The sequence below is a fragment of the Melozone crissalis genome, unplaced genomic scaffold (genome assembly GCF_028551555.1).
Source record: "Melozone crissalis strain CALT ecotype California unplaced genomic scaffold, PUWL_Pcris_2 ptg000023l_1, whole genome shotgun sequence".
Taxonomy (NCBI): Eukaryota; Metazoa; Chordata; class Aves; order Passeriformes; family Passerellidae; genus Melozone; species Melozone crissalis.
This window is the reverse complement of record NW_026535801.1, coordinates 40524214-40549567: the sequence shown is the minus strand read 5'-3', so window position 1 is coordinate 40549567 and position 25354 is coordinate 40524214. Positions and strand designations below refer to the sequence as shown.

The following is a 25354-nucleotide window of genomic DNA, read 5'->3' as shown; positions in this document are numbered from 1 at the left end:
ACGTCAAGGAGCCTTGGGATGGGACAGGGCAGCGTTGGGAATGTGGAGCTGTCCCCCCCTGGAGCCAGGGGTGCTCCACAGGGAGGTGACACTGCCCTGTCCCACTGTCCCCAGGACATTCCACACCTCCTCCTTCCACCCCAACCCAATTCCCACCCCAGAACCCACCCAGGGCTGTGCTGTGGCCAAAACCCTCGGGAAGGAGGTGAAATAAAGATCTGATTCCTCTTTTCCTGCATGGAAATTCCTGGTTAAATTTGATCCTGATGTTTTCCTGCTCTTTTTACAAAGAATAAAACCTCCCCCTTTTCTGGGGGATTTTTAAATCACATTTTGTACTTCTGGAGGATGAGGAGCAGGAATATTTGGGCAGGAGGCTGGGGATGAGCCCCAATCCAGGTTAATCCAGGATATTCCAGCTCCATGGATGCCCAGCACTCCCTTTCCCAGCTGAACCCCCTCCTGCTTCCCCTTTAATGCTCAGTATCCAGCACATCACCCTCTGTCATTTACACCATCCACAAACCCCAGGATGAATCCAGGACCACCACAGCAGATACAGAAAATACCAGCATTTTTAATGACCCAGTGCATTTACAGAGATTTTTGGGGAATTGTGAGGGAAATCCTGGGAAATATTTCCCCACTTACCCGTGCTGGGATCCCGCTGCCCTGAGATTTCAGTCTCCTGAATCCCCTGGGCAGTGAGAATTCCCAAAATCCCAGCCCAGAGGGCCACAGCTGCATTCAGGGTGGCTCCCACAGGAATGTCCCTGTCCCCACATCCCAGCAGGAGCAGCTCCTGAGGGCCAGCAGCGCTTTGGGAACACCCACACCCACACAAGGATGGAGCCCCCAAATTCCTGAAACCAGAAAGGAGCCCCTGTGTTTCCAGGAACACCTGCAGGCAGAGCTGGGAGCTGATCCAGGGGCAGGGCTGGGATGCAGGGACTCATGGATGCGTTGGGATGGAGGGATGGAGACCCTCCAAGCTCCAGAGGTCTCAGGTTTGGTTCTGCCAGGCATCCCCTGAGCCCCAGGTCCGGACCCAGCTCCGATCCCATGGAAGGAGGGGACAGCTCCCTCCGTGCCACCCCGAGGTCCCACGAGTGTCACTCCTTCCCCTCGGCATTCCCGTGTCTCCTGTGGCCTCATCTGTTGGAATTCCTTGGCCCGGTTTCCCAACGCTGGATCCCGTTGTTTCCCAGCACAACCCAGGAAGCTTTGGTGCTGTCAAATCCCACTGGGCACAAGACACCCCCCAAGATTCCCCAGGATATTATCCAGGATTTCCTCCAGGAGAGCCCAGCACATCCCACCAGCTCGGGCCACACCTCCCAGGATGGCTCCCAGTGCCAGCTGGTGCCACTGGGCATCTAGGATGGGCCACCTCTCCGTGGTGACGTGTGACAGTGACATCTCCATATCCCACCTTCTCCAAGGTGCCTCTGGAATCTAAGCAGTGACAGCAATGCCTCCCTATCCCAACTTCTCCAAGGTGCCTCTGGAATCTCTGGGGTGACAGTGACATCTCCCTATCCCAACTTCTCCAAGGTCCGCTGCTGCCTCTGGAATCTCTGGGGTGACAGTGACACCTCCATATCCCAACTCCTCCAAGGTCAGATGACACCTCTGGAGTGACAGCAACACCTCCCTATCTTCAAGGTCAGATGATGCCTCTGGAGTGACAGTGACACCTCCCTATCCCACCTTCTCCAGGGTCACCTGCTGCCTCTGGAACCTCTGGGGTGACAGCAACACCTCCCTATCCCACCTTCTCCAGGGTCACCTGCTGCCTCTGGAATCTCAGGAGCGACAGCAACACCTCCGTATCTCAGCTTCTCCAAGATCAGCCGCTGCCTCTGGAGCCCGGAGCCCGCTGCTGTCGCTACCAGCCGATCCTGGATCACCTGGAGGAGTCCAAGGGCGCGGCGGCTCCAGGAGCCCCTGCTGGGGGTGACTCTGCCGGGCCGGGAGCGGGCTGGGCTCTCCTGGGAGCAGCGGGACGAGGCGGGATCACGCCGGCAGGGTCATGTTGCGCAGCAGCCACTGCTGGGCGCGGCCGCCGCCGCAGTCACGCACGGTGGGCACCAGCCGGTCCTCGTCCGACGGCTCCGCCAGGCACTGGTTGCTGTTCAGGTGCCTCAGGGTGAGCTTCTGCAAGGGGGGGACAGAGAATTCCTGCTGAGAACACAGCATGCCACTGGAATTCTGTAGCTGTGATATTCTCTGAAAAATCCCTTTGCCGGGATTTTTTCTCCTGAGAAGCTGAGAGGCCCCAGAGGAAAAGAAAGAAAATAATTATCTGCTGCTGTGGGATGCAACAGGTGAATCTGTGATTGGTATCATGTGCTTGTTTCTAATTAATGGCCAATCACAGCCAGCTGTCTCGGACTCTCTGGTCAGTCACAAGATTTTATTATCATTCCATTCCTTTCTATTCCTTGCAACCTTCTGATGAAATCCTTTCTTCTATTCTTTTAATAGATCATTTTCTTTTAATATAATATATATCATAAAATAATCAATCAGCCTTCTGAAACATGGAGCCAACATTCTCATCTCTCCCCTCATCTTGGGACCCCTGTGACCATCACCACAGAATTCCACCCGGGAAATTGCAATTTTCTGGCATTTCAGGCCAGGTTTGGTCACTGGAGCAAATCTGCTGGACCTCCAGGACAGCCCCACCACCCTGCTCCTCCCTCTGCTGAATTAACGAACCCTCAGCAAAGGGAAAATAACTCCAAGGAAATCTTGTCTTTCCAAGGCACAGCTGCTGGATGGAGGAGTTTGGTCTCCACGGCCATGGACGCATGGAATGTTTGGGACCAGAGCAGGAAATTTTTGGTGCTGATGGGAATGTATTTGCTCAGTATTCCATGGAAATTCTGATGTTCCCAGGGCATTTTTCCTTCTTGGGACACCTCCTCTGATCCCACATTTCTGAGGGATGGGAGAATTAGAAGACACAAAAAGAATTGGAGGGAACAAAACACCACCTGTTTCACAGGGAGAACAAATTCCCAGAGAAATCCCCAGAGAAGTTAAACAGAAAATTCTATCCTTAAGCAACACCAGAGAGGTTCAGTCCCAGCTGAGCCGGGAGCATTCCCACCACCATCCCCTGGGATTGTGCCAGGGCCTGCCCACCCTCCCAGCCAGGAATTCCCAGTTCCCAATGTCCCATCCATCCCTGCCCTCTGGCACTGGGAGCCATTCCCTGGCTCCTGTCCCTCCATCCCTTGTCCCCAGTCCCTCTCCAGCTCTCCTGGAGCCCCTTCAGGCTCTGGAATGTTCTGGAAGCTCTCCCTGGATCCTTCCCTTCTCCAGGGGAACATTCCCAGCTCTCCCAAGATCCCTGGGAATGGGGAACTTCAGGGTGGAAATCCTGTCTGCAGATCATGCACTGGAGCAGAGCCCGATTTTATGGCAAGGGAACAAACAGGGAAAACCAGGATGGGCAGGAAAATCCTGGAGCCCTCAGGAAAGGAGGAATCAATCCCAAAATTCATCCCAAACAGCCCAGGCTGATGCCAAACCTTGGGATCACCTCAGGGATAGAGGGGCTGGAATGGTGGGAGCTTTTTGGGCTCACCCAGGAGAATAAATATTGATATAATATTAAAAAATTATAAAATAAATAAATTATAGAAAAAAATAAAATTAATATAAAAGATAAGATTATAGATCATATAAAAATAATACATTAAAGAATATAGATGACTATAATATGTTATGTCCAATATAAACAAATATAAAAAATAATATAGAATACAAAATTTAAGGGACTAAAAAAAGATTAAATAAAATCTAGAATAATATAAAATATGAGATATATAAAATAATATACTAATAATATAGCAGACAAGAATATAAAATATAAATTAAAATAAAATAATATAATAATACTCCTAGCTGAAGGGAAATCAGGAATTATTTTCACAACAGTCTGATGCTCTCAGGGCTCATAAACTCTATTTATGTTCATTATTTATAATATTTCTATAAAATTTTATATTTACTTCAAAATATAGCATTATGCTTATATATTACATAATAAACATATGGGTGTTTATGAGTGTAAATGTATAACTATTATAGTTCTATATATTTAAATTTTATATAGAATTTAAAAATTACAAAATAAATACACATCTATATATTAAAAATTCAATATATATAGATATAAAGAAAGACTTTTTTCTAGTGTTCCAACTAAACTGGTGGGAAATTCCAACAAGGAATTTGGTTTTCTTACCACCCATCTCCTTGTGGTATTCCACTGAATAGGAAGAATTCCATGAAAAGTACAAGAAAAAAAATCTATAAAAAAACAAATTCTAAGAAAATTCTAGGAAAAGTCTGTGGATAATCCTAGGAAAAATTGAAACTTTTTGAGAAAATATTTTGCAACTGGAATTACTTTTATGTCCTGGAATAGGAACCAAATCTTCAGCTCCTGCAGATTGGAACAATCATGGTGACAGCAGGAAATCAAGGGAGTTTAATTCATCCAAAACTAATTAAAACTAACAACAACTAAGACTAATAATTACTAGTAACTAATAATTATTAAAAACTAAGAGCTAACACTAAACATCTGTTCCATCCTACAGCTATAAAATCCTCTTCTGTCTTGTTTTATAGAAAAATTGATATAAAAAAATCTATTAAATTATATGAAAATTATATGAAAAATATTAGATTTTATGAAAATTCTATCAAAATTCTATTAAAATTCTACAAAAAATTTTATGAACATTCTATGGAAATTCCACTAACAATTCTATTGAATAATTGTATGAAAATTATATGAAATAATTGTATGAAAAATTGTTAGAAAATTCTATTTAATAATTGTATTAAAATTCTATGAAAAATTCTTAGAAAATTCCATGAAAAATTCTTAGAAAATTCCATGGAAAATTCCATGGAAAATTTCAGGGAATAATGAAAACTGTGGGAAAAAGTGTTTCAAAAATTCTCGTAAAATTCCCTGAAACATTCCATGAAGATCTACGAACTCCATGAAAAACGAACGTCCACGAAACCATCAAAAAAAATTTTCAAAAATACAAAAATCCCACCCAAAACTAAAACAAGACAGAAACTCCGCCGAGCTCCTCCAGCAGAGCCTGGAGCAGGAAGAGTCCCTGGCAATTCCTTACCACATCCTAGCTCTGCTCCCAGTCCCGATGCCCCTACAGGAAGTAATCCGTGGGGCTGGAGTAAACCTTCCTAAAGACTTCCAGGCGGGAGTAATTCCTGAGGCTCCAGGTCTGCAGGGGGCTCCCGTCGCAGGCCTCCACCGTGGGGCCCTGGGAGCCGTCCTCCACCCTGCCCAGCGTCAGGCACGACTGCGTGATGATGTGCAGGAACGTGCGCCTCTGCAAAAGCGGGAACGGGGCGGAAAACCGGGAATCGTTCATGGAGAGCGGGATGGGAACGCGCCGGGGACAGACGGGGATGTGCGGACGGGATTCCTGGGCTGGGGTTGAATCGTACACAAAATCTCCTCCCTGCTCTGAGAGCGTTCCCGTGATCCAGACTGTGGCTCCCAGTCCTGTTCTTCCTACCCTTGGACTGCTGCAATTCCCCATTGGGAAGATCCACAGATGGGGTTTTCCTAGAAATATCCCAAAACTTCCACCTTGCTATTGAGAGCGTTCCCATGATCCAGACTGTGGCTCCCAGTCCTGTTCTTCCTACCCTTGGATTGCTATTCCCCATTAGGAAAACCCAGGCAGAGATGGGGTTTTCCTAGAAATATCCCCAAACTTCCTCCCTGCTCTGGAGAGCATTCCCACGATCCAGACTGTGGCTCCAAATCCCGTTCTTCCTACTCTTGGATTGCTGCAATTCCCTGCTGGGAAGATCCACAGATGGGGTTTTCCTAGAAATATCCCAAAATTTCCACCTTGTTCTTGAGAGCATGCCCATGATCCAGATTGTGGCTCCAAATCCCCTTCTCCCTGGCCTTGGATTCCTGCTGTTCCCTGCTGGGAAGATCTACAAATGCGGTTTTCTTCAAAATACCCCCAAACTTCCACCTTGCTCTTGAGAGCATTCCCATCATCCAGATTGTGGCTCCCAGCCCTGCTCCTCCAACCCCCTGGATTGCTGCAATTCCCCTTTGGGAAGATCCAGGCAGAGATGGGGTTTGTTCAGCACAAATATCCCAAAATTTCCTCCCTGCTCTTGTGCCCATTCCCAAGATCCATCATGCAGAGTGGCTTCCAATCCTGCCTCTCCAGCCCCTTGGATGGCTGTGATTCCCTACTGGAAAGATCTGGGCACAGATGAGGTTTTTCCTGCACAAACCACCCTAAACCCCATTTGGGAATTACACAATTAAAACCAGAATTCATTAAACATTTATGAGGGGTTTTTTTTCTTTCCCACAATTCCAGCTGTTCCTTTCCGGTGCCATTTCCAGGTGGGATGAGATGAAGGGGAGCTTCCACTTCCCTAAATTCTCGCCACTGTCACCCCATCACTGAGGTGGAATGCTCTTCCCACATCCCTCACCCGCTCCTTTTCCACGGTTTTGGCTTGAGAATGGAAAAAGTGACATGAGGATAAAGCAGCCACTAAAAATACCAGAGCCCAGTGTCCCTAAAATGTCACTTGGAGTCACAGGCAGGGACAGCAGTGCTGGATCCCTCTGGATCAGCACTCCCTGCTCCCTCCTGTCCATCAGCCCTTCCAGGGAAAGCAGAGGCCCATCAGTACAGGACTTGGAATTCTCTCTCTGGTGTTCACAGGATATGAAATATCCTCACATGGGGATAAACAAGAATGTGGGAATCTGAGCAGGCTTTTCCTGGTGGATTCATGGAATGGTTTGGGGTGGAAAGACCTTAAATCCCATCCTAATCCACCCCTGCCATGCACAGGGACACCTCCCAGGCTGCTCCAAGCCTCATCCAGCCTGGCCTTGGACATTCCAGGGATTGAGGGGCAGCCACAGCTGCTCTGGCAATCCCAGCCCAGCCAGGAATTCCCAATTCCCAATGTCCCATCCATCCCTGCCCTCTGGCACTGGGAGCCATTCCCTGGCTCCTGTCCCTCCATCCCTTGTCCCCAGTCCCTCTCCAGCTCTCCTGGAGCCCCTTCAGGCCCTGCCAGGGGCTCTGAGCTCTGCCTGGAGCCTTCCCTTCTCCAGGGGAACATTCCCAGTTCTCCCAGGCTGGCTCAGGGAACGGGAAGCTCTGGAACGTTGGAGCAGCAGCTATGGAGAAGCACTGGGTGAGGGCACTGCTACAGGAGCTATTCCAGGGATTGGGAATGCACAGGGATTGCACCAGACTTACCTCAAAGCTATACTCCCATTTCCCAAAATACTGAGGGAAGGGAAGACAGAAGGAAAGAGGAGTCAGTGATCCAAGGAACATTTTTTGTGCAGCCCCTCAGCTCTCCCTGGATGGAAATTCCACAACTTTGCAGGGACACCGTGACTGGGGACAAACAGTGGCAATTATCCAGGAAAAAATCATGGAATTCTGAGCAGGGAGGGATCCACAGGGATCAATGATCCAAACCCTGGCCCTGCCAGGATATCCCAACAATCCCATCCTATCCCTGAGAGCATTGTGCAAACACTCCTGGAGCTCTGGCAGCCTTGGAATAAACCCTGAGGGATCTGTCAGGAATAAACCCTGAGGGATCTGTCAGGAATAAATGCTGAGGAGCTTTTCAGGAACAAACCCTGACATCACCATCCATCCACAAGGAATTAAACTCCTTCCTATCAGCTGTGACACATTTCCAACTTCATTTTTTCCCTGGATCCTTTCGTGCGTGCCACGTCCCAGGATCTCATCCCTCTCCATATCCAGAGGTTTCCCCAGATGTCACAACGGGAATCACCAGGTGTGGGAACCTGGAATCTATTCAGTATTTAAATGCCACAAATTAAATTAGGAAATTATTAAAAATTATTAGTAGCAGGAAATCATAGACAATTCCATAAAAATCCCTCAGAGTAACCCCTTTTTAGGATTATTTCATGTCCAGCTGTGGCCCTGTTGTCCATTGCCAAGCCAGAATTTCTAAAAATTCCTAGAAACCACCCAAAATCCCTCCATGCAATGCCTAAATAAGCAAGGTAAGGAAAAATCAGTGTAATTCCACTGGAAAATTGAATTAATGAATACAAGGGATTCAGGAAATATCCTGTAATTGTTTCTCTTGGAGAAAAAAAAATTGGAATATCACAGCTGGTTGTTTTCTTGGGCAAAAAAAGTCCTGGATATTAGGAATGTTTGAAGGTTAATAACACACTAACAAATATATAATAATGGGACTAATGAAATGAAAGGGAAAATGGGTAGTTGAAATCGGAATATTCCAAGAAAAATTGGTAACAAAAAGCTTTGCTCAATAAATCCAGGGACAGGGAATGCAATGGGATGTTTTCCAGGAGAACAAGCAGCCAAACCTTGGAGATGCCATAAAAACACGGAGTATTCCTGTTTTAGGAGCTCCATCTCATGGCCGAGCTGGGTTTTACACCATTCCTGGGAAATTCTGCTCAATTCAAGGGAAAAACCAGCACATTCTCTGTATTTTATTGGAAGAACTCCAGCCTTCCAGGCAGGAAGGGTGGAGGTGCCCAAGGAATTCCTGGATGTGGCTGGGCTGGGGACAAGGTGGGGATGGGGCACAGCTCGGTCCTGATGCCCTGGGAGGGCTTTTCCAGCCTCAGGAAAAGCCCTCCCAAAAATTTCCCCATGGAAAGGGTGTCACCATCACATTTTCTGGAAAAATCTCTTTGCCCTGGACTTTGCTCCTGGGAAGCTGAGCAGCCTCAGAGAAAAATGCAAACAATAATTGTCTGATTTGCTTCTCCTGTGTTTTGCTGCTTTGGAAGGTGGTATGGACATTGTTTACCAACTGGTCAATGTTTGATTGGTTTCATGTCAGTTGTTTTTATTTATTGGCCATTGGTTTTATTTATTGGTCATTTCATTATTTATTATAATGGAAATTCATTACTCTCTACAGAGCCCAGCTGTGTCAGGGCTCTGGAGAGAGTCATGAATTTTCATTATTATCTTTTTAGCCTTCTGTCTGTATCCTTTCTGTATTCTTTAGTATAGTTTAGTACAGTTAAGTATAGCATTCTTTTACATAATATAGTAACATAAAATAATAAATCAGCCTTCTAAGAACATGGAGTCAGATTCATTTTTTCCTCCTCCCTCTGGGAACCTCACAAATACCACAGAAAGAGTGCCCAGGCCTTGGCAGGGGCTGCCCAGGGAGGTTTGGAGCGCCCATCCCTGGAGGTGGCACTCAGTGTGAACGGAAATCCCTGCGGGAATTGTTTAAAGCGAGATGGAAACACGGAATTGGGCGAATCCCAGGAGGATCTCCCCAGGAGCTGGCTTGGAATTAGAACCTGGGTGTGTGTGGCCAGCAGCAGGAATTTCCCCATGGGATTGGAGCTGCCCAGGGAGGTTTGCAGTGCCCATCCCTGGAGGTGTCCCAGCAATTCTGGAGGTGGCACTCAGGGCTCTGGGCTGGGGACAGGGTGGGCACAGCTGGGACTCCGTGACCCTGGAATGCTTTTCCAGCCTCAGGGCTGCTGGGATTGTGCCAGAACCACCCCCCAGGCCCGGGGTACCTCAGCATCGTACTCCCAGAGCTGGTTGCCCCTCAGGTGGTGGCACTTGAGCATGAGGACGGGGCCGTTGAGCCGCGACACGTCCAGGCACAGGTCGTCCGTGCGGATCTCCTTGTCCGCCGTGTAGGAGAACACCTGGAACACAGAGGGGCTGGGAAAGGGCTGGGAACCCCAACCCCGGCCCTGGGAGGGACCTTGGGCTGGGGAGCTGGAGCCTTTCCTCAGAGAAACCCATGGGAATTCAGGGGAAGGGAAAGGTTTTCCACTGGAGGAATCCATGGGAATTCAGGGGAAGGGAAAGGTTTTCCACTGGAGGAATCCATGGGAATTCAGGGGAAGGGTTTTCCACTGGAGGAATCCATGGGAATTCAGGGGAAGGTTCTCCGCTGGAGGAATCCATGGGAATTCAGGGGAAGGTTCTCCGCTGGAGGAATCCATGGGAATTCAGGGGAAGGGAAATCTTTTCCCACTCAGAGGAAGAGAAAGGTTTTCCACTGGAGAAATCAACAGAAATTCAGGGGAAGGGAAAGGTTCTCCACTGGAGAAATCCATGGGAATTCAGGGGAAGGGTTTTCCACTGGAGGAATCCATGGGAATTCAGGGGAAGGTTCTCCCTTGGAGAAATCCATGGGAATTCAGGGGAAGAAAAAGTTTTTCCCATTCAGGAGAAGGGAAAGGTTCTCCACTGGAGAAATCCATGGGAATTCAGGGGAAGGAAAAGGTTTTCCCATTCAGGGGAAGGGAAAAGTTTTCCATTGGAGAAATCCATGGGAATTCAGGGGAAGGGAAAGCTTTTCCCAGCAAAAAAGCAGGGAAATGAGGCCAAGCTCCAGTGAGGATGGAGGAAGTGACAGGAGGAGATGGCAGGAGCTGGGATGAAGCTCCAGGATAAATCAGGGATAAGAACATGGAGCATCCCAGCCTTTCCCAGCAGGAATGTGGCCAGGAGCAGGTGTCTGCAACACCAGAGCTACCAGGGAATTGTAGCTGGCACCAGACTGTGCCAGGCTGGCACCACCCCTGGAAAATTCTGCACATAAATAATAAATTCTAATTAATTAAAATGCAGTTAATTTAAAATATACTTAAAAGTCCCTTTATTATCATTTACATCCCAAACCTCATCTGGAGCAGCCATGCTAATTTGAATATACAATGGAATATGCAAATTTTGTCCTAATTAACCCAGTGTTGTTGGTCACAAGACCAGGAATTCCATCCATCTTTCTACTCCCTTTCCAGCCCCTCCAAATGAAACATCCCAGGCCCCCACTACTGGAATTCCATTAAAGAACTTCCGTGAATATCCCGGATATTTATTTTCCTACACACATTCAGAACAGATGGATCCAGCCATGTTCACGGGGATTCCAGCCCATTTCATTTTTACAAAAGTAAATTCAAATTCCTGATCACATTTCCTAAAGTTCGTGTCTGGAGTGTTAAATTTATTATTAAATGACAGCAGGATTCTATTCAATATATTCACTGGGATACTTCCCATGGATGTGCACCAATATTCCCCTAAAATCTGGAGCTGAAATTGCAAAAAAATGGCTGAGTCCTCTTAAAATCCTTCAGCTCGAAACTGAAAGTATTTTGGAATTTTCATTGATTATTTTGATATTACTTTCACACAAAATCTAAAAAAGAATTGAAAGAGATATTTAAAATATTCCAAAGGAATTCTTGGACAAATAAAGCCACTTTTCCCTGGTTTTATTTACCTGGTTCCCTCCCATGCCATGGCAGTTGAAAAATCCCACTTTTTCGTTCTCCTTGCGGCCCATGTTGTCCAAGCACTGGTTGGTTTCAACATTCCTGATCTGGAGAAAGGAAAGAGGTGAAATATTCCTTAAAATATTTCCTGGACCTGCCAGATCTGTGCAGAAAATTGCAATCTGTGAACAGATCACATTCCCAAATAGTCAGGGAATGGTCTGGGCTGGAAGTGGCCCCAAAGCTCATCCATGGCCAGGGAAACCTGTCAAGCCATGAGGGAATTCAGGATGATTATCCCAAATATGTCAAAATCTCCATTCCTTTTCTCCCTGTTTCTCCCAGAAAACAACAAAGCATCCACTTGGGAAATTCACTTTGAGGCCTGGCGCTGCTCACCTTTGATTTTCACCATTTTTCCTTGGGTTTGAGCCCAGGAGGAACCATGCAGGGCAGGACACGGATCATTTATGGGCTAATGATGCTGCTCCAGCTTGGATGGATCAAATCCTGGCCAAATCTCTTCCGCAAGGCAGGAAAACGTCCAAAAAATGCCCTTCCAATGCCTTAAAAATCCCCCATTTCTCTGCTGCTCCCTGGGCTTTAAGGCTGCAATTCCCTTTTCCTGCTGCACTGGAACACCAGGCAGGGCTTTAATTCCCAGCTCCTGCCTGAGCTGCTGTTTCCATGGGAACTGAGGCCACACTGCACACATCAGGTGTTTTAATCACTTCTTTCTGCCTTTCTCATCCCATTTTCCAGCCTGACAACGTGCCACAATCCCACTTTATTTGACATTCCCTAGACAAGTCCTTTCCTTGCTGGAAACCCCCATTTCCCTTTATTTTGGCAGGATTAAACTTGGAATCCTCCAGTGCCTTTTATTCCTGCCTACAATGGCAAATTTCAGTGGGAAATCACTTCCCTGGATGTCAAAAAAAGCCATTTGTTCCTCAGAGTGTTATTCCAGGATTGTTATTCCATCACCAAATCCTTTGATTGTTATTCCATCATCTCAAATCAACCCGTTCCAGAGCTTTTAAAAGGCAGTGTAGGTACAACTCAATGTAATATTTGTAACTGTGTTTGTTGAAACTGAAAAGAATTCCAGCTCCTGGTGGTCCGTTGTGATTACCAGGAATGTCCTTGACCCTCAGCTCCAGGCTGGGAAACACTCAGTGAACAAACACTCCTTTAAAAAAATCCAAAAAAATCCATTTCTAAGCAATTAATGATGATGGAAGGTTCCCCTCAAGGGCTGCATATTCATTGTGTCAAAATACTAATCCCAAACTTCACTTTTCCAATCTCCTGCTCCACTGGGGAGATAAATTTGCCTGGTGAACATGTGGAATAGACACTTGATTTAAAGGGAGATTTTTAAGGAGAGGGAATATGTTTGGAACAGCAACTTCTCCTTGATAAGGACTTAAAAAAATGGAAATAAAGAGAAATAAGAGACAATAAAGGAACTCCAGGACCTGAGTCTTGGCTCCAAAGCCACTCATCCCCTTGGGAATGGATCCATTGGCTCTGGACACCTCCTGGTTCCCGGCACTTACTGATTTCTTTACTTACTGGTTTGTGGTATTTACTGGATTCCTGCACTTGTTGGTTTTTGGTACCGACTGGTATTCCTTACTAACAGGTTTCCAGTTCTTACTGGTTTCCTCTACTACTGGTTTTTCCTTTACTCACTGATTTCCTGTACTCCTGTTTCCCTTTATTTACTGGTTTCCTGAATTGCTGATTTACTTACTGGTTTCCAGTACTACTGGTTTGCTGTAGTTACTGGTTTCCTTTCCTTACTGGTTTGCTGCCCTTCTTGGTGTCCTGGATTTACTGGTTTTCTTTACTTGTTGGTTTGTTGTAGTTACTGGCTACCTGTAAGGTTGCTTTCCTTTGCTTACTGGTTTCCAGTTCTTACTGGTTTCCTTTATTTCTTGGTTTTCCTGCTTTCCTAGACTTCCTGTTTAGTTGTAATTACTGGTTTCCTTCCCTTACTGGTTTCCACTTCTTGCTTTACTTACTGGTTTGTGTGACCCATGGAGGGCTTCCTGCACAGATTGATTTCCTTTCCTTCCTGGTTTCCTCCACTCCTGTTTTCCTGCACAGATTGATTTCCTTTAATTCCTGGTTTCCTTTAATTCCTGGTTTCCTCTACTCCTGGTTTCCTGCACTAATTAACTTCCTTTCATTCCTGGTTTCCTGCACAGATTGATTTCCTTTCATTCCTGGTTTCCTCTACTTCTTGTTTCCTGTACGGATTGATTTCCTTTAATTCCTGGTTTCCTATTCCTGGTTTCCTCTGCTCCTTATTTCCTGCACAGATTGATTTCCTTTCACTCCTGGTTTCCTCTACTCCTTATTTTCTGCATGGATTGATTTCCTTTAATTCCTCATTTCCTCTACTCCTGATTTTCCTGCAATTCCTGGTGTGCTTTACTTCCTGGCTTCCTGCAATTCCTGCTTTTCTTTCTTTCCTGCTGTGCTGCCCTCCCCTTGTCCCTCCATTCCCATCCCCTCCCAGCAGCCCCATGGTGAATTCCAGTACCTCTCCCAGGGAGTAGTAGCGCCGCGGGATCTGCGAGTCGGGGTACACGTTCTCCAGGTACCAGGAGAAGGGTTTGCAGCCCAGCCTCTCCCGCAGGGCCTTCCTGACAGAAACGTCTCCATAATCCACCTTCACCACGCCTGCAATGGGGACAGAACAGCCCATCAAACATCCCAGTTTGGGGAAAATCCTGGAACCACCTCAGCTCCACTGTACGGCTTTCCTGACAGAAACGTCTCCATGATCCACCTTCACCACCCCTGCAATGGGGACAGAACAGCCCATCAAACATCCCAGTTTGGGGAAAATCCTGGAACCACCTCAGCTCCACTGTACGGCTTTCCTGACAGAAACGTCTCCATGATCCACCTTCACCACCCCTGCAATGGGGACAGAACAGCCCATCAAACATCCCAGTTTGGGGAAAATCCTGGAACCACCTCAGCTCCACTGTACGGCTTTCCTGACAGAAACGTCTCCAGAATCCACCTTCACCAGCCCTGCAATGGGGAAACAACAGCCCATCAAACATTTGGGGAAAATCCCAGAGCTGCCCCAGCTCCCCTGCAGGGCTTTCCTAATGGAAACATCTCCATAATCCACCTTCACCACTCCTAGAATGGCAAGAGAAGAGCCCATCAAACATCCCAGTTTGGGGAAAATCCCAGAGCTGCCCCAGCTCCCCTGCAGGGCCTTCCCGAAGGAAATATCTCCATAATCTACCTTCACCAGCCCTGGAATGGGGAGAGAAAAGCCCATCAAACATTTGGGGAAAATCCCAGAGTCACCCCAGCTCCCCTTCATGGCTTTCCTAACAGAAACATCTTCACAATCCACCTTCACCACCCCTCCAGTGGTTTTCTTAAACCCAGCTTGGCTTTATTAAAAACTCTGGCTCCTGACTCATCTCATCACAAATAAAGATTTTCCTGTTATCCACACAAAAACAAGAGAAGGCACCAGTTAAAAATAGGCTCAATATCCCAAAAATGAGAGCTGAGCTCTCCTCCAGCAGAATTCTGTTTTCCCAGGGAACCGGATCTCTCCAGACTTTTAATTTGGGATGTAATTGTGAGGTGTGCCCCTAATTATGCTGAGAAGTCTATTTCCCACTGGGAGCAGCCCCTGGCTCCTCTCTCCTGGGATCCCAGCTCAGGAATGGGATGAATCAGCTCCCAGAGGAGCTGGGGGATGAGGCTGTGCCAGACAACAGAGCCCTCATTACCAACAGGCAAATTCCTTTGTTCTCCCAGAGAATTATCCAGAGATCCCCATTTTCCTCATTAATAGGAAGGGAAAAGGATCAAAAAGCAGATTAAAAATATTTTAAAATATCATTTTATATTTAGGAATGCCCTATTAAAAAAAACAACCCTATGATTTCCTACTTCTTTTTATGGAGAATTTCAATGAAAACTTTCATTTTATTTCCCTTTCTCCTCCATTTGCTTCTCAATGCTGGGGAACAACCTCATTATATTTTATCTATTAATTAATGCAGATATTAATAACTTGGGAAGAGATCAGGGGCTGGAGCGCGTCCAGGGAAGGGAACGGAGCCGGGCAGGGGCTGCAGAGTCCCTGAGGGAGCCGGGCAGGGGCTGCAGAATCCCTGAGGGAGCCGGGCAGGGGCTGCAGAATCCCTGAGGGAGCTGGGCAGGGGCTGCAGAATCCCTGAGGGAGCCGGGCAGGGGCTGCAGAATCCCTGAGGGAGCCGGGCAGGGGCTGCAGAATCCCTGAGGGAGCCGGGCAGGGGCTGCAGAATCCCTGAGGGAGCCGGGCAGGGGCTGCAGAATCCCTGAGGGAGCCGGGCAGGGCTCACCTGGAGCACAGGAGGATCCCCAGGGATCTTTTCCCTCTCTGGAGTTCCCTGCCAGGAGGGCACAGCCGGGGGGGTCGGGCTCTGCTCCCAGGGAACAGGGACAGGAGCAGAGGGAACGGCCTCAGCCCGGCCCAGGGCAGCTCTGGGGGGATTTTGGGGCAATTCCTGCAGGAAAAGGTGCTCAGGTGGAGCCCCCATCCCTGCAGGGATTTCAGGGCCCTGTGGATGTGGCACTGGGGACAGGGGGCAGTGCTGGCAATGGTTGGACTCAAAGACCTCAGAGAACTTTTCCAACCCAAACAGCTCCAGGACACCTCCCATTCCCATCTCCCGTTTTCAGGAAGCACTCCAGACCTCCAGAGGACCCCAAACCCAGCCGTACCCGGGGAGATGATGTAGAAGAAATCCTTGAACTCGTCCATCCAGACCTCGGCCAGCCTGCGGTTGTTCTTGTTGATGACGTGGCCGGTGCCCCCCGGGAAGGTGTAGGGGGTGGCCTTGCGGAACACGTGTCCCACGTGGGAGCAGGTGACGATCTCCAGGGAGCCCCCACACTGCCAGATCTGCAACGGCAACGGGGCCAACCTGCAGGACACTGCGTGGGACCCAGCACATCCCTCTGGCTGCCCTGGATGGCTCCAGGCCTGGCAGGGGCTCAGAGACCTCGGCACAGAGTCACAGACACCTGTGCCTTGGATTTTAGCCCATGGAAACAATCACCAACTTTGTGTGAGGAGCTACAAGCCACAAGGGTTTGAGTGGAGTGATAGTGAATTTGTCACAGGGTGAAAAAGTAGAATTTTGGGGGTTTAGAATGGGGGTTCCAGCGGCTCAGAGACCTTGGCACAGAGTCACAAACACCTGTGGCTTTGATTTTAGCCCATGGAAACAATCCCCAACTTTGTGTGAGGAGTTACAAGCCACAAGGGTTTGAGTGGAGTGATAGTGAATTTGTCACAGGGTGAAAAAGTAGAATTTTGGGGTTTTTAGAATGGGGGTTCAAGAGGCAAGATGGAGGAATCTGGGCATGTCCTGTCCTTCTTCTTCTTCTTGTCCTCCATCTTAATTGCTTCAATTCAATTATTTTAGTTCTGTTTTTTTTCCAATTATTTATTTCAAATATTTCTTTCCATTTTTAAATTTCAATTATTTATTTCAAATATTTTAATTATTTCAACTTTTCACTTCAATTATTTTATCGCAATTCTTTTACTTCCAGGCTCCTCCTGGCGTTAAATCCCTGAGTTTTTGGAGAGTTTTTTAAACAGGAGCTCTGGTGGAATCTTGGAATTAAAGCTCCTTGACACAGACCTGAGTTCCCATGGCAACCAAGGCAGATTTAGCTAATTAGGGCTCCCTCCATTTCCAGAATTCCACTGGAATGAGGAGGGATGGGATCTGTGGGAGCAGCAGTGAAACATCCCTGTGTTAACTGCTCAGGGACTCAGGGGGAACTTTGGGATCAGGGGTGCCAAGGAATTCCAGAGGGAACATGGAAAAATCCCAAATACACACCTGGGATGTGCCTAGGGAGCAACCTGGGAGCATGAATAACCCCAAATAACTCCATGGAATAACCCCAAATATAGTCTAGAGAACAAATCCCAAATATTCATCTCATGAAGCAACCTAGGAGCACGGAATAACCCCAAATAACTCCATGGAATAACCCAAATAATTCCATGGAATAACCCCAAATCATTCCATGGAATAACCCCAAATAAACTCCAGGGATGTGCTCATATAATAACCCCAAATAATTCCATAGAAAAACCCCCAAAAAATTCATGGAATACCCCCAAATATACCCCAAGGAATAAATCCCAAATATTCACCCAGGATATACTCATGGAGCAACCTGGGAGCATGGAATAACCCCAAAATAAACTTCAGGGATGTTCTCATGGAATAACCCCAAATAATTCATGGAATTATTTGAAATTTGAATATTTGAAATCCCAAATATTCACCACGGATGTGCCCCTGGAGCAATCTGGGAATAACAGGACACACAACTGGGGCACCCTCCATCCCAAATCTGAGCACTCCCCTGCTGCTTTCCCATTCCAGCTGGCAGGGAATTCCTCCCACACCACCATTTTTCAGAAATCTCTGCTCCTGGACACTTTTCCAGCCCATTTTTGGCTCTCCTTGGAGCAATCTGCTCCCTGGGCCAGCTGGGATGGGATGTGGGGGAACCTGCACCCTCTTCTTAGGGAAAGGAATTATTCAACTTTTCTATTTAAATCCCAATAAATCAACATTCTGGGACACTCCCCGGGAACGTGTCTGCTTCCCAAAAGTTCCCATCCTGCCTAAGAATTGTGGGGTTTCAGGGATCTGCTCCCCTCACAGCACATGGGATGCATTCATCCCTGGCTGTGGTGACCCCAGGGAGTCAGGGAATTCTGGAATGGCTTGGGATGGAAGGACATTAAATCCCATTTATCCCATCCACCCAGGGACCCTCCCACTGTCCCAGGCTGCTCCAGCAGGAAAATCCAGAGAAATCCCCTTCCCCCTGTACTTCCAGCAGCGCCAGAAATCCCAAATAAACCCCATCCTACCCCACCCAGAGCTCACATTCCCTTTCCCAGCCTAAGGAATCCTAAGGAATAATCTCATAGGAATTTTTTTTTCTGATGGACAGATCATTTTTAATTCCTGTAGGAAATCCTTTCAGAGCTTCAAGTTTTCAGGGCATTCTCCAAGTAGGATAAAACCACTTGGAGAATTTAACAGAAAACTAAAAATTTCAGTAATTCCATAAATAAAAATAAAGTTTAGAAATAAATCAGGCTTTCTTTGACTAAAGCAGACCCCTGGAGCTGTAAGAGATTCCTACCAGGAATTGTCATTATTTTTCCCCTAATTAAAAGACATGCCTAAAAGGAGTCATTAAAGACCCATCAGCAACAAGAAGCAGCTAAAAGAAAAAACATGGATTTTCCCAAAATAATCAAATTATACCCCATGGATGCTCCTCCTGGAAATGCCCCTGAGAGCAAAAAAGCTGGAAATCCTTTTAATGATTCTTTGGGATAATGCTGGAGCTGGATGCAGATGAGACAGACACGATCCAGGGAAAGCAAAGGCACTGCATAACATTTATGAGGATTCAGGAATTCACAAAGTATGGTGGGGAATGGCTGGGTTTATTTTATTTTTTGGGATTTATTTTATGGGATTTATTTTTATTATTCTGAACCAGTCCCAAATCTCTTCCCAGCCTTTGGTGATAAAATCCTGGGTGTAAGAACAGGAACACCCCTGTGCCTCACTCCAATCCGAACTCTCTCCCACAGCAGGAATTGCTCCCAGAGCTTTCCTGACAGGAAAAATTCCCAAATCCCACTGAACAGGGCAGCTTTGGAGCTGGAGGAACCTCCCTGATCCTTCAGCTCTCCTGGCCCTCATTTTCCCAAGGACTTGTTCCCTCAGCTGGGATTTGAACCCTTTGATGTCCCTGATAAAGTCTCACATAATATTCCTGGATTTTCAGTTGGTTTTCCTTCCAGAGGCTCTAATAAATCCCAATAAACAGCACCAGGTGATTCCCTGGCCTTCCCATGGCAATATCTCCATTTATTCCTACCCCTGACCCCATTAATTCACTGGTTTAGGGTGGAAAGGCACATTTGGAATGCTTTAACAGTGCCTGGCACTCCCTGCTCCAGGGATCTCCTGTAGAACATGGAAAAGCATGGAAAAGCATTCCTGCACAGGGGCCTGGCACACCCCAGGAGGAATTTTAGGATTTAAAACAGCAAAAAATGTGGGAATCTCCTCATTGGAAGCATCCAGGCTCAGGGGAGGAACTGAACCCTTTGATATTCCTGCAAAGGGAACAATTAAAGTTCAGAGGAATGGCCTGCGAAAGCTTTCAAATTCCCAGCTGGTGTTCCCTGGAAAAATCTGTTCCCTAAAAACTTCAAAGGGGTCCCTGGCAGGGAAAACTCCTGGCTGAGTGGAACAGACAAGAAAATGGGGGAAAGGCATTGCCAGGGTGTGCTGGGGGCACCAGAGGGGTCCTGGGGGTCATTCCCAGCACTGAGCCCAGAAACTGGGACACATCCCAGGGGTTCCAAGCCATTCCCACCATCCCTTCCAACCATTCCTCAATTTCCCACTTTTCCATCCCAAGGGCAGTGACTGGATGCATTTCCCTGAGCTGTGGCTCACCCCTACCCCAGCAGGAACATCAGCATTTTCTGCAGGAGAGGAATTTCCCTGGCCCAGACCCAGAATTCCAGCTGGAACTTGCAAGTCCATGATGTCACCATTCCCAAAACGTCTTAAAACATATTTTTAATTTTATTTTTTGACATAAATTCGTATCAAACTTCCACTGGGCACCTCGTTTCTTCCATGAAGGAATGACCAAAATATATGGAATTTTGGAGGGATAAAACCCTCAATACTAAAATATTCCATGCAGCAAAAAAATCCCAAAATGCCCCAATGCGGTTCCCCCAAATTTTAAAAATTCCATCTTTTAATTATTTATTAAATAATGACAAATCATGACTTGCAGGCCAGCTAAAGCAGGAGCTCTCTGAAGGAATGACAGCACAAATGGGGGATATTTTCTGGGGGGGAAAAGAAAAGGAAGGAAAACAGGAATTACCCTAAAGGACATTTCAAGATTCTCGCCACCCCAGATATCCATTCCTGCATCGTAAGTTCCTATCTCTTCAAAGTAGCTCCTGTCAATAGAAAACAGGCCACCAGCCATAGTTGGGGTCCTGGGTGGGAAACAAACAGGAAAAAAACAAAGGAAAACAGAAAAGAAAAGGAAAAAAAAAGGGAGAAAGGAAAGAGAAAAGAAAAAAGAAAAAAGACCTTTTAAAGGATGCTCTGGAATTTACAGCACATTTCACTACACAGGAATTCTACAGAAAACAACTAGAAAAGGAGAGTTTTAACTGGATTTTCCCTGCTCTTCCCCAAAATCCACAGAGCTCAGCCCAGCCACACTCCAGGGTTGCTCCCATTTCCATGGATTATTTTAGGAGAATTGTGAGGGTAAATTGGGTGGGATTTGGCCCTCCTGAATGAGCAGCAGCTCAAATCCAATCAGGAATGCTTGGCAGGAGTTAAATGGGGAAAAAAAGACTTTTGAAGGACACAGTGGAATTTGCAGCACATTTCACCACACAACAATTCTATGGAAAACAAATAGGAGTTATGAAAAGAGAATTTTAACTGGATTTCCTTGCTCTTCCCCAAAATCCATGGAGCTTGGACCCAGCCACATACCAGGGAGCAATAAAGACAATTTGGAATGGATTTTTCCTGCTGTTCCCCAAAATTCACAGAGTGCAGGCCCAGCCACACTGCAGGGAGAAATAAAGAAAATTCTGCCTGGATTTTCCTGTTCTTCCCTAGAATCCACAGACCTCAGACCCAGCCACACTCCCATTTCCATGGATTATTTCAGGGGAACTGTGAGGGTAAATTGGGTGGGATTTGGGCATCCTGAGTGAGCAGCAGCTCAAATCCAATTGGGAATGGATTCGGGAGCAGTTTCATGGCTGGGTTTTGCCTCAGAGGGAGCCCAAAACGCATCAAAGGAGCAGGAAAACCTCAGCTAGGAGGATTAAAGATCCTTACAAATAGGCAATCCCAGGGGATGGCTGAATGTCCCTGGAAATGGAAATGCCATGGAATGCCCAGCCCAGTTGCTGGGAGGGAACAACTCAATTCCAAATCCCAGCTCTGCTCTGAGATCCCAACACCTCAATCCCAAATCCCAGCTCTGCTCTGAGATGTCCCAGCACAGCCAAAGGGGTCTGGGGGCTCAGCCCATCCCAGCCCCTCTGCTGAGGTCCCAGCAGCCCCAAACCTGTGGGATTTGGGGCAGTGACCCTTGGGAGGAGGCTCTGGAGCTGCTGCAGGGCTGGAGCCAGGCTGGGAGGGCTGGGAATGTTCCCCTGGAGAAGGGAAGGCTCCAGGCAGAGCTCAGAGCCCCTGGCAGGGCCTGAAGGGACTCCAGGAGAGCTGAGAGGGACTGGGGACAAGGGATGGAGGGACAGGAGCCAGGGAATGGCTCCCAGTGCCAGAGGGCAGGGATGGGTGGGACATTGGGGATTGGGAATTCCTGGCTGGGCTGGGATTGCCAGAGCAGCTGTGGCTGCCCTGGATCCCTGGCAGTGCCCAAGGCCAGGCTGGAGCAGCCTGGGACGGTGGGAGGTGTCCCTGGGTGAAATGGGATGGGATTTAAGGTCCTTCCCAATCCCAACATTCTCATTCCTCCTTCTTTCTTCCCTGGGTGCAGACACTCTTTGCTTGATACAAAATTCCCTATTTTTTCCCAGAATGAGCCTTAAGCAAATTTAGAAGGGTAAAACTGAACTGGACACACAGACCTGGATTCTTCCAAAGGGCCCCAAATGTTCTTTGTTTTCTGAAACCAAACACTTCCCAAATCCCTCCCCGACAAACCTGGGAGTGCTGAGTTTCACTCTGGAAAATTCAGTGACTCCTGCCTGAATCCCCAGCCCAGCTCCAGGGATAAGGGAATGCAGCAGGCAGAACTGTTCTCTGGGATGTGAATTTAATGGGACACAAGCAGACCTGCAGAGCTTTCCTTGGAAAATCCCCTCCACCAAAACACCCTCCACCAAAACCACCTCCACCAAAATATCGGGAAGGTCAAAGGCCTTAAAGTGGTTTTTAAACTGTAAAAATAATTTTTTTTCCTCAGTTCTGCCTCTTTTCCCTGTGGAATCACCAGACAGCTCCTGGGAATTGCTGTGATTGACTCAGGATTCCCATTCCTGCTCAGAAAACACGGGAGCAATCCCAGGTTTGCTGCATCCCAGGCAAGGCACAGCCCAACCAAGGATTTCATGATGGGAGAGGAAGAGAGATGGCAAAGGGATTCCAGCCCCGGAGCTCCCCATGGCATCACCTCGTCCTGCTTTTCCCAAGGAATCCTGTCCTAGGAAGGGCTCCAGCAGCACAAAATCCCCTCAACCAGACCTCTGTGGGTATATCTGGGAATAAAGGATCAACATCAATCCCAGCAGTACAAAATCCCACTAAACCAGACCTCTGTGGGTATATCTGATCCACCAGGATCAACATCAATCCCTGCTGTTCATTACCCAGGCAGGGTTAATTAACTGCAATCAACTCCAAGTTTAATTATTCATAATCAAGATATTAATATAATATCGAGATAATAAGTAATGCATTTATAATATCCAGAGTTCCAGGAGCATTTGGAAAATGCTCCCAGGCACAGGGGGGGATTTTAGGGATGTCTTGCAGGGGCAGGGGTTGGATTGATGGTCCTTTCCCTTCCAGCTCAGGAAATTCCATGATCCTGACACATTCCTGATATTTAATCTTGTCTTTTTTTCTATTTTTTGATCTTGCATTTTTTCTAGGATTTGATCCCTAATTTATACAAAACATTCCCTGGACCACAATCCATATTTTTAGTATTTCTAATCCCAGCCTGGAGTGCCTTCAGCTTCGAAAACTGAGGGAAAAGCATGGAAATATCCACAAAAATGGGCTGTGCCAAGCCTGGAAATGCCCATGATTTTGGGATTCTCTGACACCAAAGACTGAAGTTCCTGCAATAAAACCCGAGATTTTGGACTTAATCCAGCCTAGAGCACCAACCCTTCACTCTCAGCTCTTTGTGACAACTGTGGCACAGGTGACACTTGTCCCTCTGCCCCCCTTTGCTTCCCAACTCCCATTTTATCCAGAGAATCCCCCAAAACTCCAGCCAAAAACTGATGGGAAAAAGAAATTAATTCAACAAACCCCATTTTTTTTTGCTTTATCAATTTTACGAGTTAATTCAGTGTGTGAGTTGGGATTAATTTTGAGCCCAGCTCCATTTCAAGGCAAGGAAATAAGGATGGATGGATGGACGGAGCTCAGCAAGGCCCTGCAGCTCGTTAGGATAATTCATTTTCCCAATTTCCATGCACACCTGAGCTTTAATCAAGAGCTGCTGGACTGGAAAGGAAATTTTGGATCAGGAGGAAAACAATTCCCTTGGCTCTGACAGCCAGGGCCTGCTGGCTTTTCCTGGGAACAAACCCCAAATCTGCCCTTCCCTAATTCCAGCCTTGCCAGGACAATCAGGGACAGAAATGGGAATTTTGAAAGCCATTTTGGAAGGATTTTCCTGCCCTTCCATCCCTCCCTTGCCTGGACTGATCCCTGAGCTGCCCCCTCCTCCAACTTCAGGCTGGAATTCTTCCCCTTTCCCAGATTTAAATCCATTCCATCCACTCAGGAACCATTTTTGGTCTCTTTTGGAATTTTGCAGGAAGCCCCAGCAGCTGTTGGAGCTGAGCAAACATCCCATGGCCAGGAATTTATTCCATTTGTTCCCTTTTCAGCTCCATTTGCAATTTTGGAAGAGGTTCTGTTCCACTCTGTGATTCCAGCAATTAAATGGAAGAGGTCAGGACATGCTCTTGGATCATTTTTCCCCCAGGGTGCTCCGTTATCAATCCCATTTTCCAAGCAATAAACCAGGAATTTAAGTGCAAATCACTGGGGTTCAAAGCTCAAAAGTGCTCAACAATCCTTTAGAATATCTGCCCTAAATTCCAAAAAAAAATGGGCATTTAAATCCCAAAAAACAGGAATAAAATGCACTTGCAGCAAATTAACAGAGGGAGCTGAACAGGCAGAAATCTTTGGAATTCCTGAACACTGGAGCTAAACAAGGAGAAATCTTTGGAATTCCTGAACATTGGGAAGAGGATGGGATGCGGTTAAGTACAAATTAATGAGGTTCAAAACTCAAAAATGCTCAGAAATCCTTTGGAATATCTGCCTCAAATTCTGAAAAAACAGGAATGAAAATCCATTAACAGCAAATTAACAGAGGGAGCTGAGCAATTCCTGAACATTTGGAAGAGGACAGGATCAGGTTAACTGCAAATCACTGGGGTTCAAAGCTCAAAAGTGCTCAGAAATCCTTGGGAATATCTTAAATTCTGAAAAAATGGGAATAAAAATCTCTTTGTAGCAAATTAACAAAGAGAGCTGAACAGGCAGAAATCTTTGGAATTCCTGACCTTTGGGAAGAGGATGGCAAGGGAGTAAGTGCAAATCAAAGCTCAAAAATGCTCAGAAATCCTTTAGAATACCTGCCTCAAATTCCAAAAAAATGGGAATAAAAATCTGCTTGCAGCAAATTAACACAGGGAGCTGAGCAAGCAGAAATCTTTGGAATTCCTGAACATTTCGAAGAGGAAGAGGATGGGATGGGGTTAAGTGCAAATCACCGGGGTTCAAAACTTAAAAATGCTCAGAAATCCTTTGGAATATCTGCCTTAAATTGCAAAAAATAGGAATAAAAATCCACTAACAGCAAATTCACAAAGGGAGATCAACAGGCAAAAATCTGAGGATTTCCTGAACACTGGAGCTGAACAAGCAGAAATCTTTGGACTTCCTGAATGTTTGGAAGAGGAAGAGGATGGGATGGGGTTAAGTGCAAGGCACTGAGGTTCAAAGCTCAAAAATGCTCAGAAATCCTTTGGAATATCTGCCTTAAATTACAAAAAAAAAAACGTGAATAAAAATCCATTAACAGCAAATTAACAGAGAGAGCTGAACAGGCAGGAATCCTTGGAATTCCTCAATC

General features: G+C 46.7%; 1 protein-coding gene and 1 long non-coding RNA gene across 2 annotated transcripts in view; both read right to left on the bottom strand.

The window, feature by feature from the left end:
- Nucleotides 1-557: 557 nt before the first annotated feature.
- Nucleotides 558-1829, bottom strand: LOC128937900 (uncharacterized). Its single transcript, XR_008483112.1, has 2 exons — nucleotides 1762-1829; nucleotides 558-1650 (listed from the first exon to the last, which is right to left on the bottom strand). It is a non-coding gene; the product is annotated as an uncharacterized LOC128937900 (long non-coding RNA).
- A 187-nt stretch (nucleotides 1830-2016) lies between these two features.
- Nucleotides 2017-25354, bottom strand: part of GALNT13 (polypeptide N-acetylgalactosaminyltransferase 13) — a 36446-nt gene continuing 13108 nt past the window's right edge. The window contains exons 8-13 of the mRNA XM_054277768.1: nucleotides 20354-20471; nucleotides 16109-16289; nucleotides 13905-14044; nucleotides 11359-11457; nucleotides 9632-9766; nucleotides 2017-2157 (exon numbers count right to left, since the gene is read on the bottom strand). Of these exons, the coding sequence (XP_054133743.1) occupies nucleotides 2017-2157; nucleotides 9632-9766; nucleotides 11359-11457; nucleotides 13905-14044; nucleotides 16109-16289; nucleotides 20354-20471 (814 nt within the window). The remainder of the gene's footprint in view (nucleotides 2158-9631; nucleotides 9767-11358; nucleotides 11458-13904; nucleotides 14045-16108; nucleotides 16290-20353; nucleotides 20472-25354) is intronic.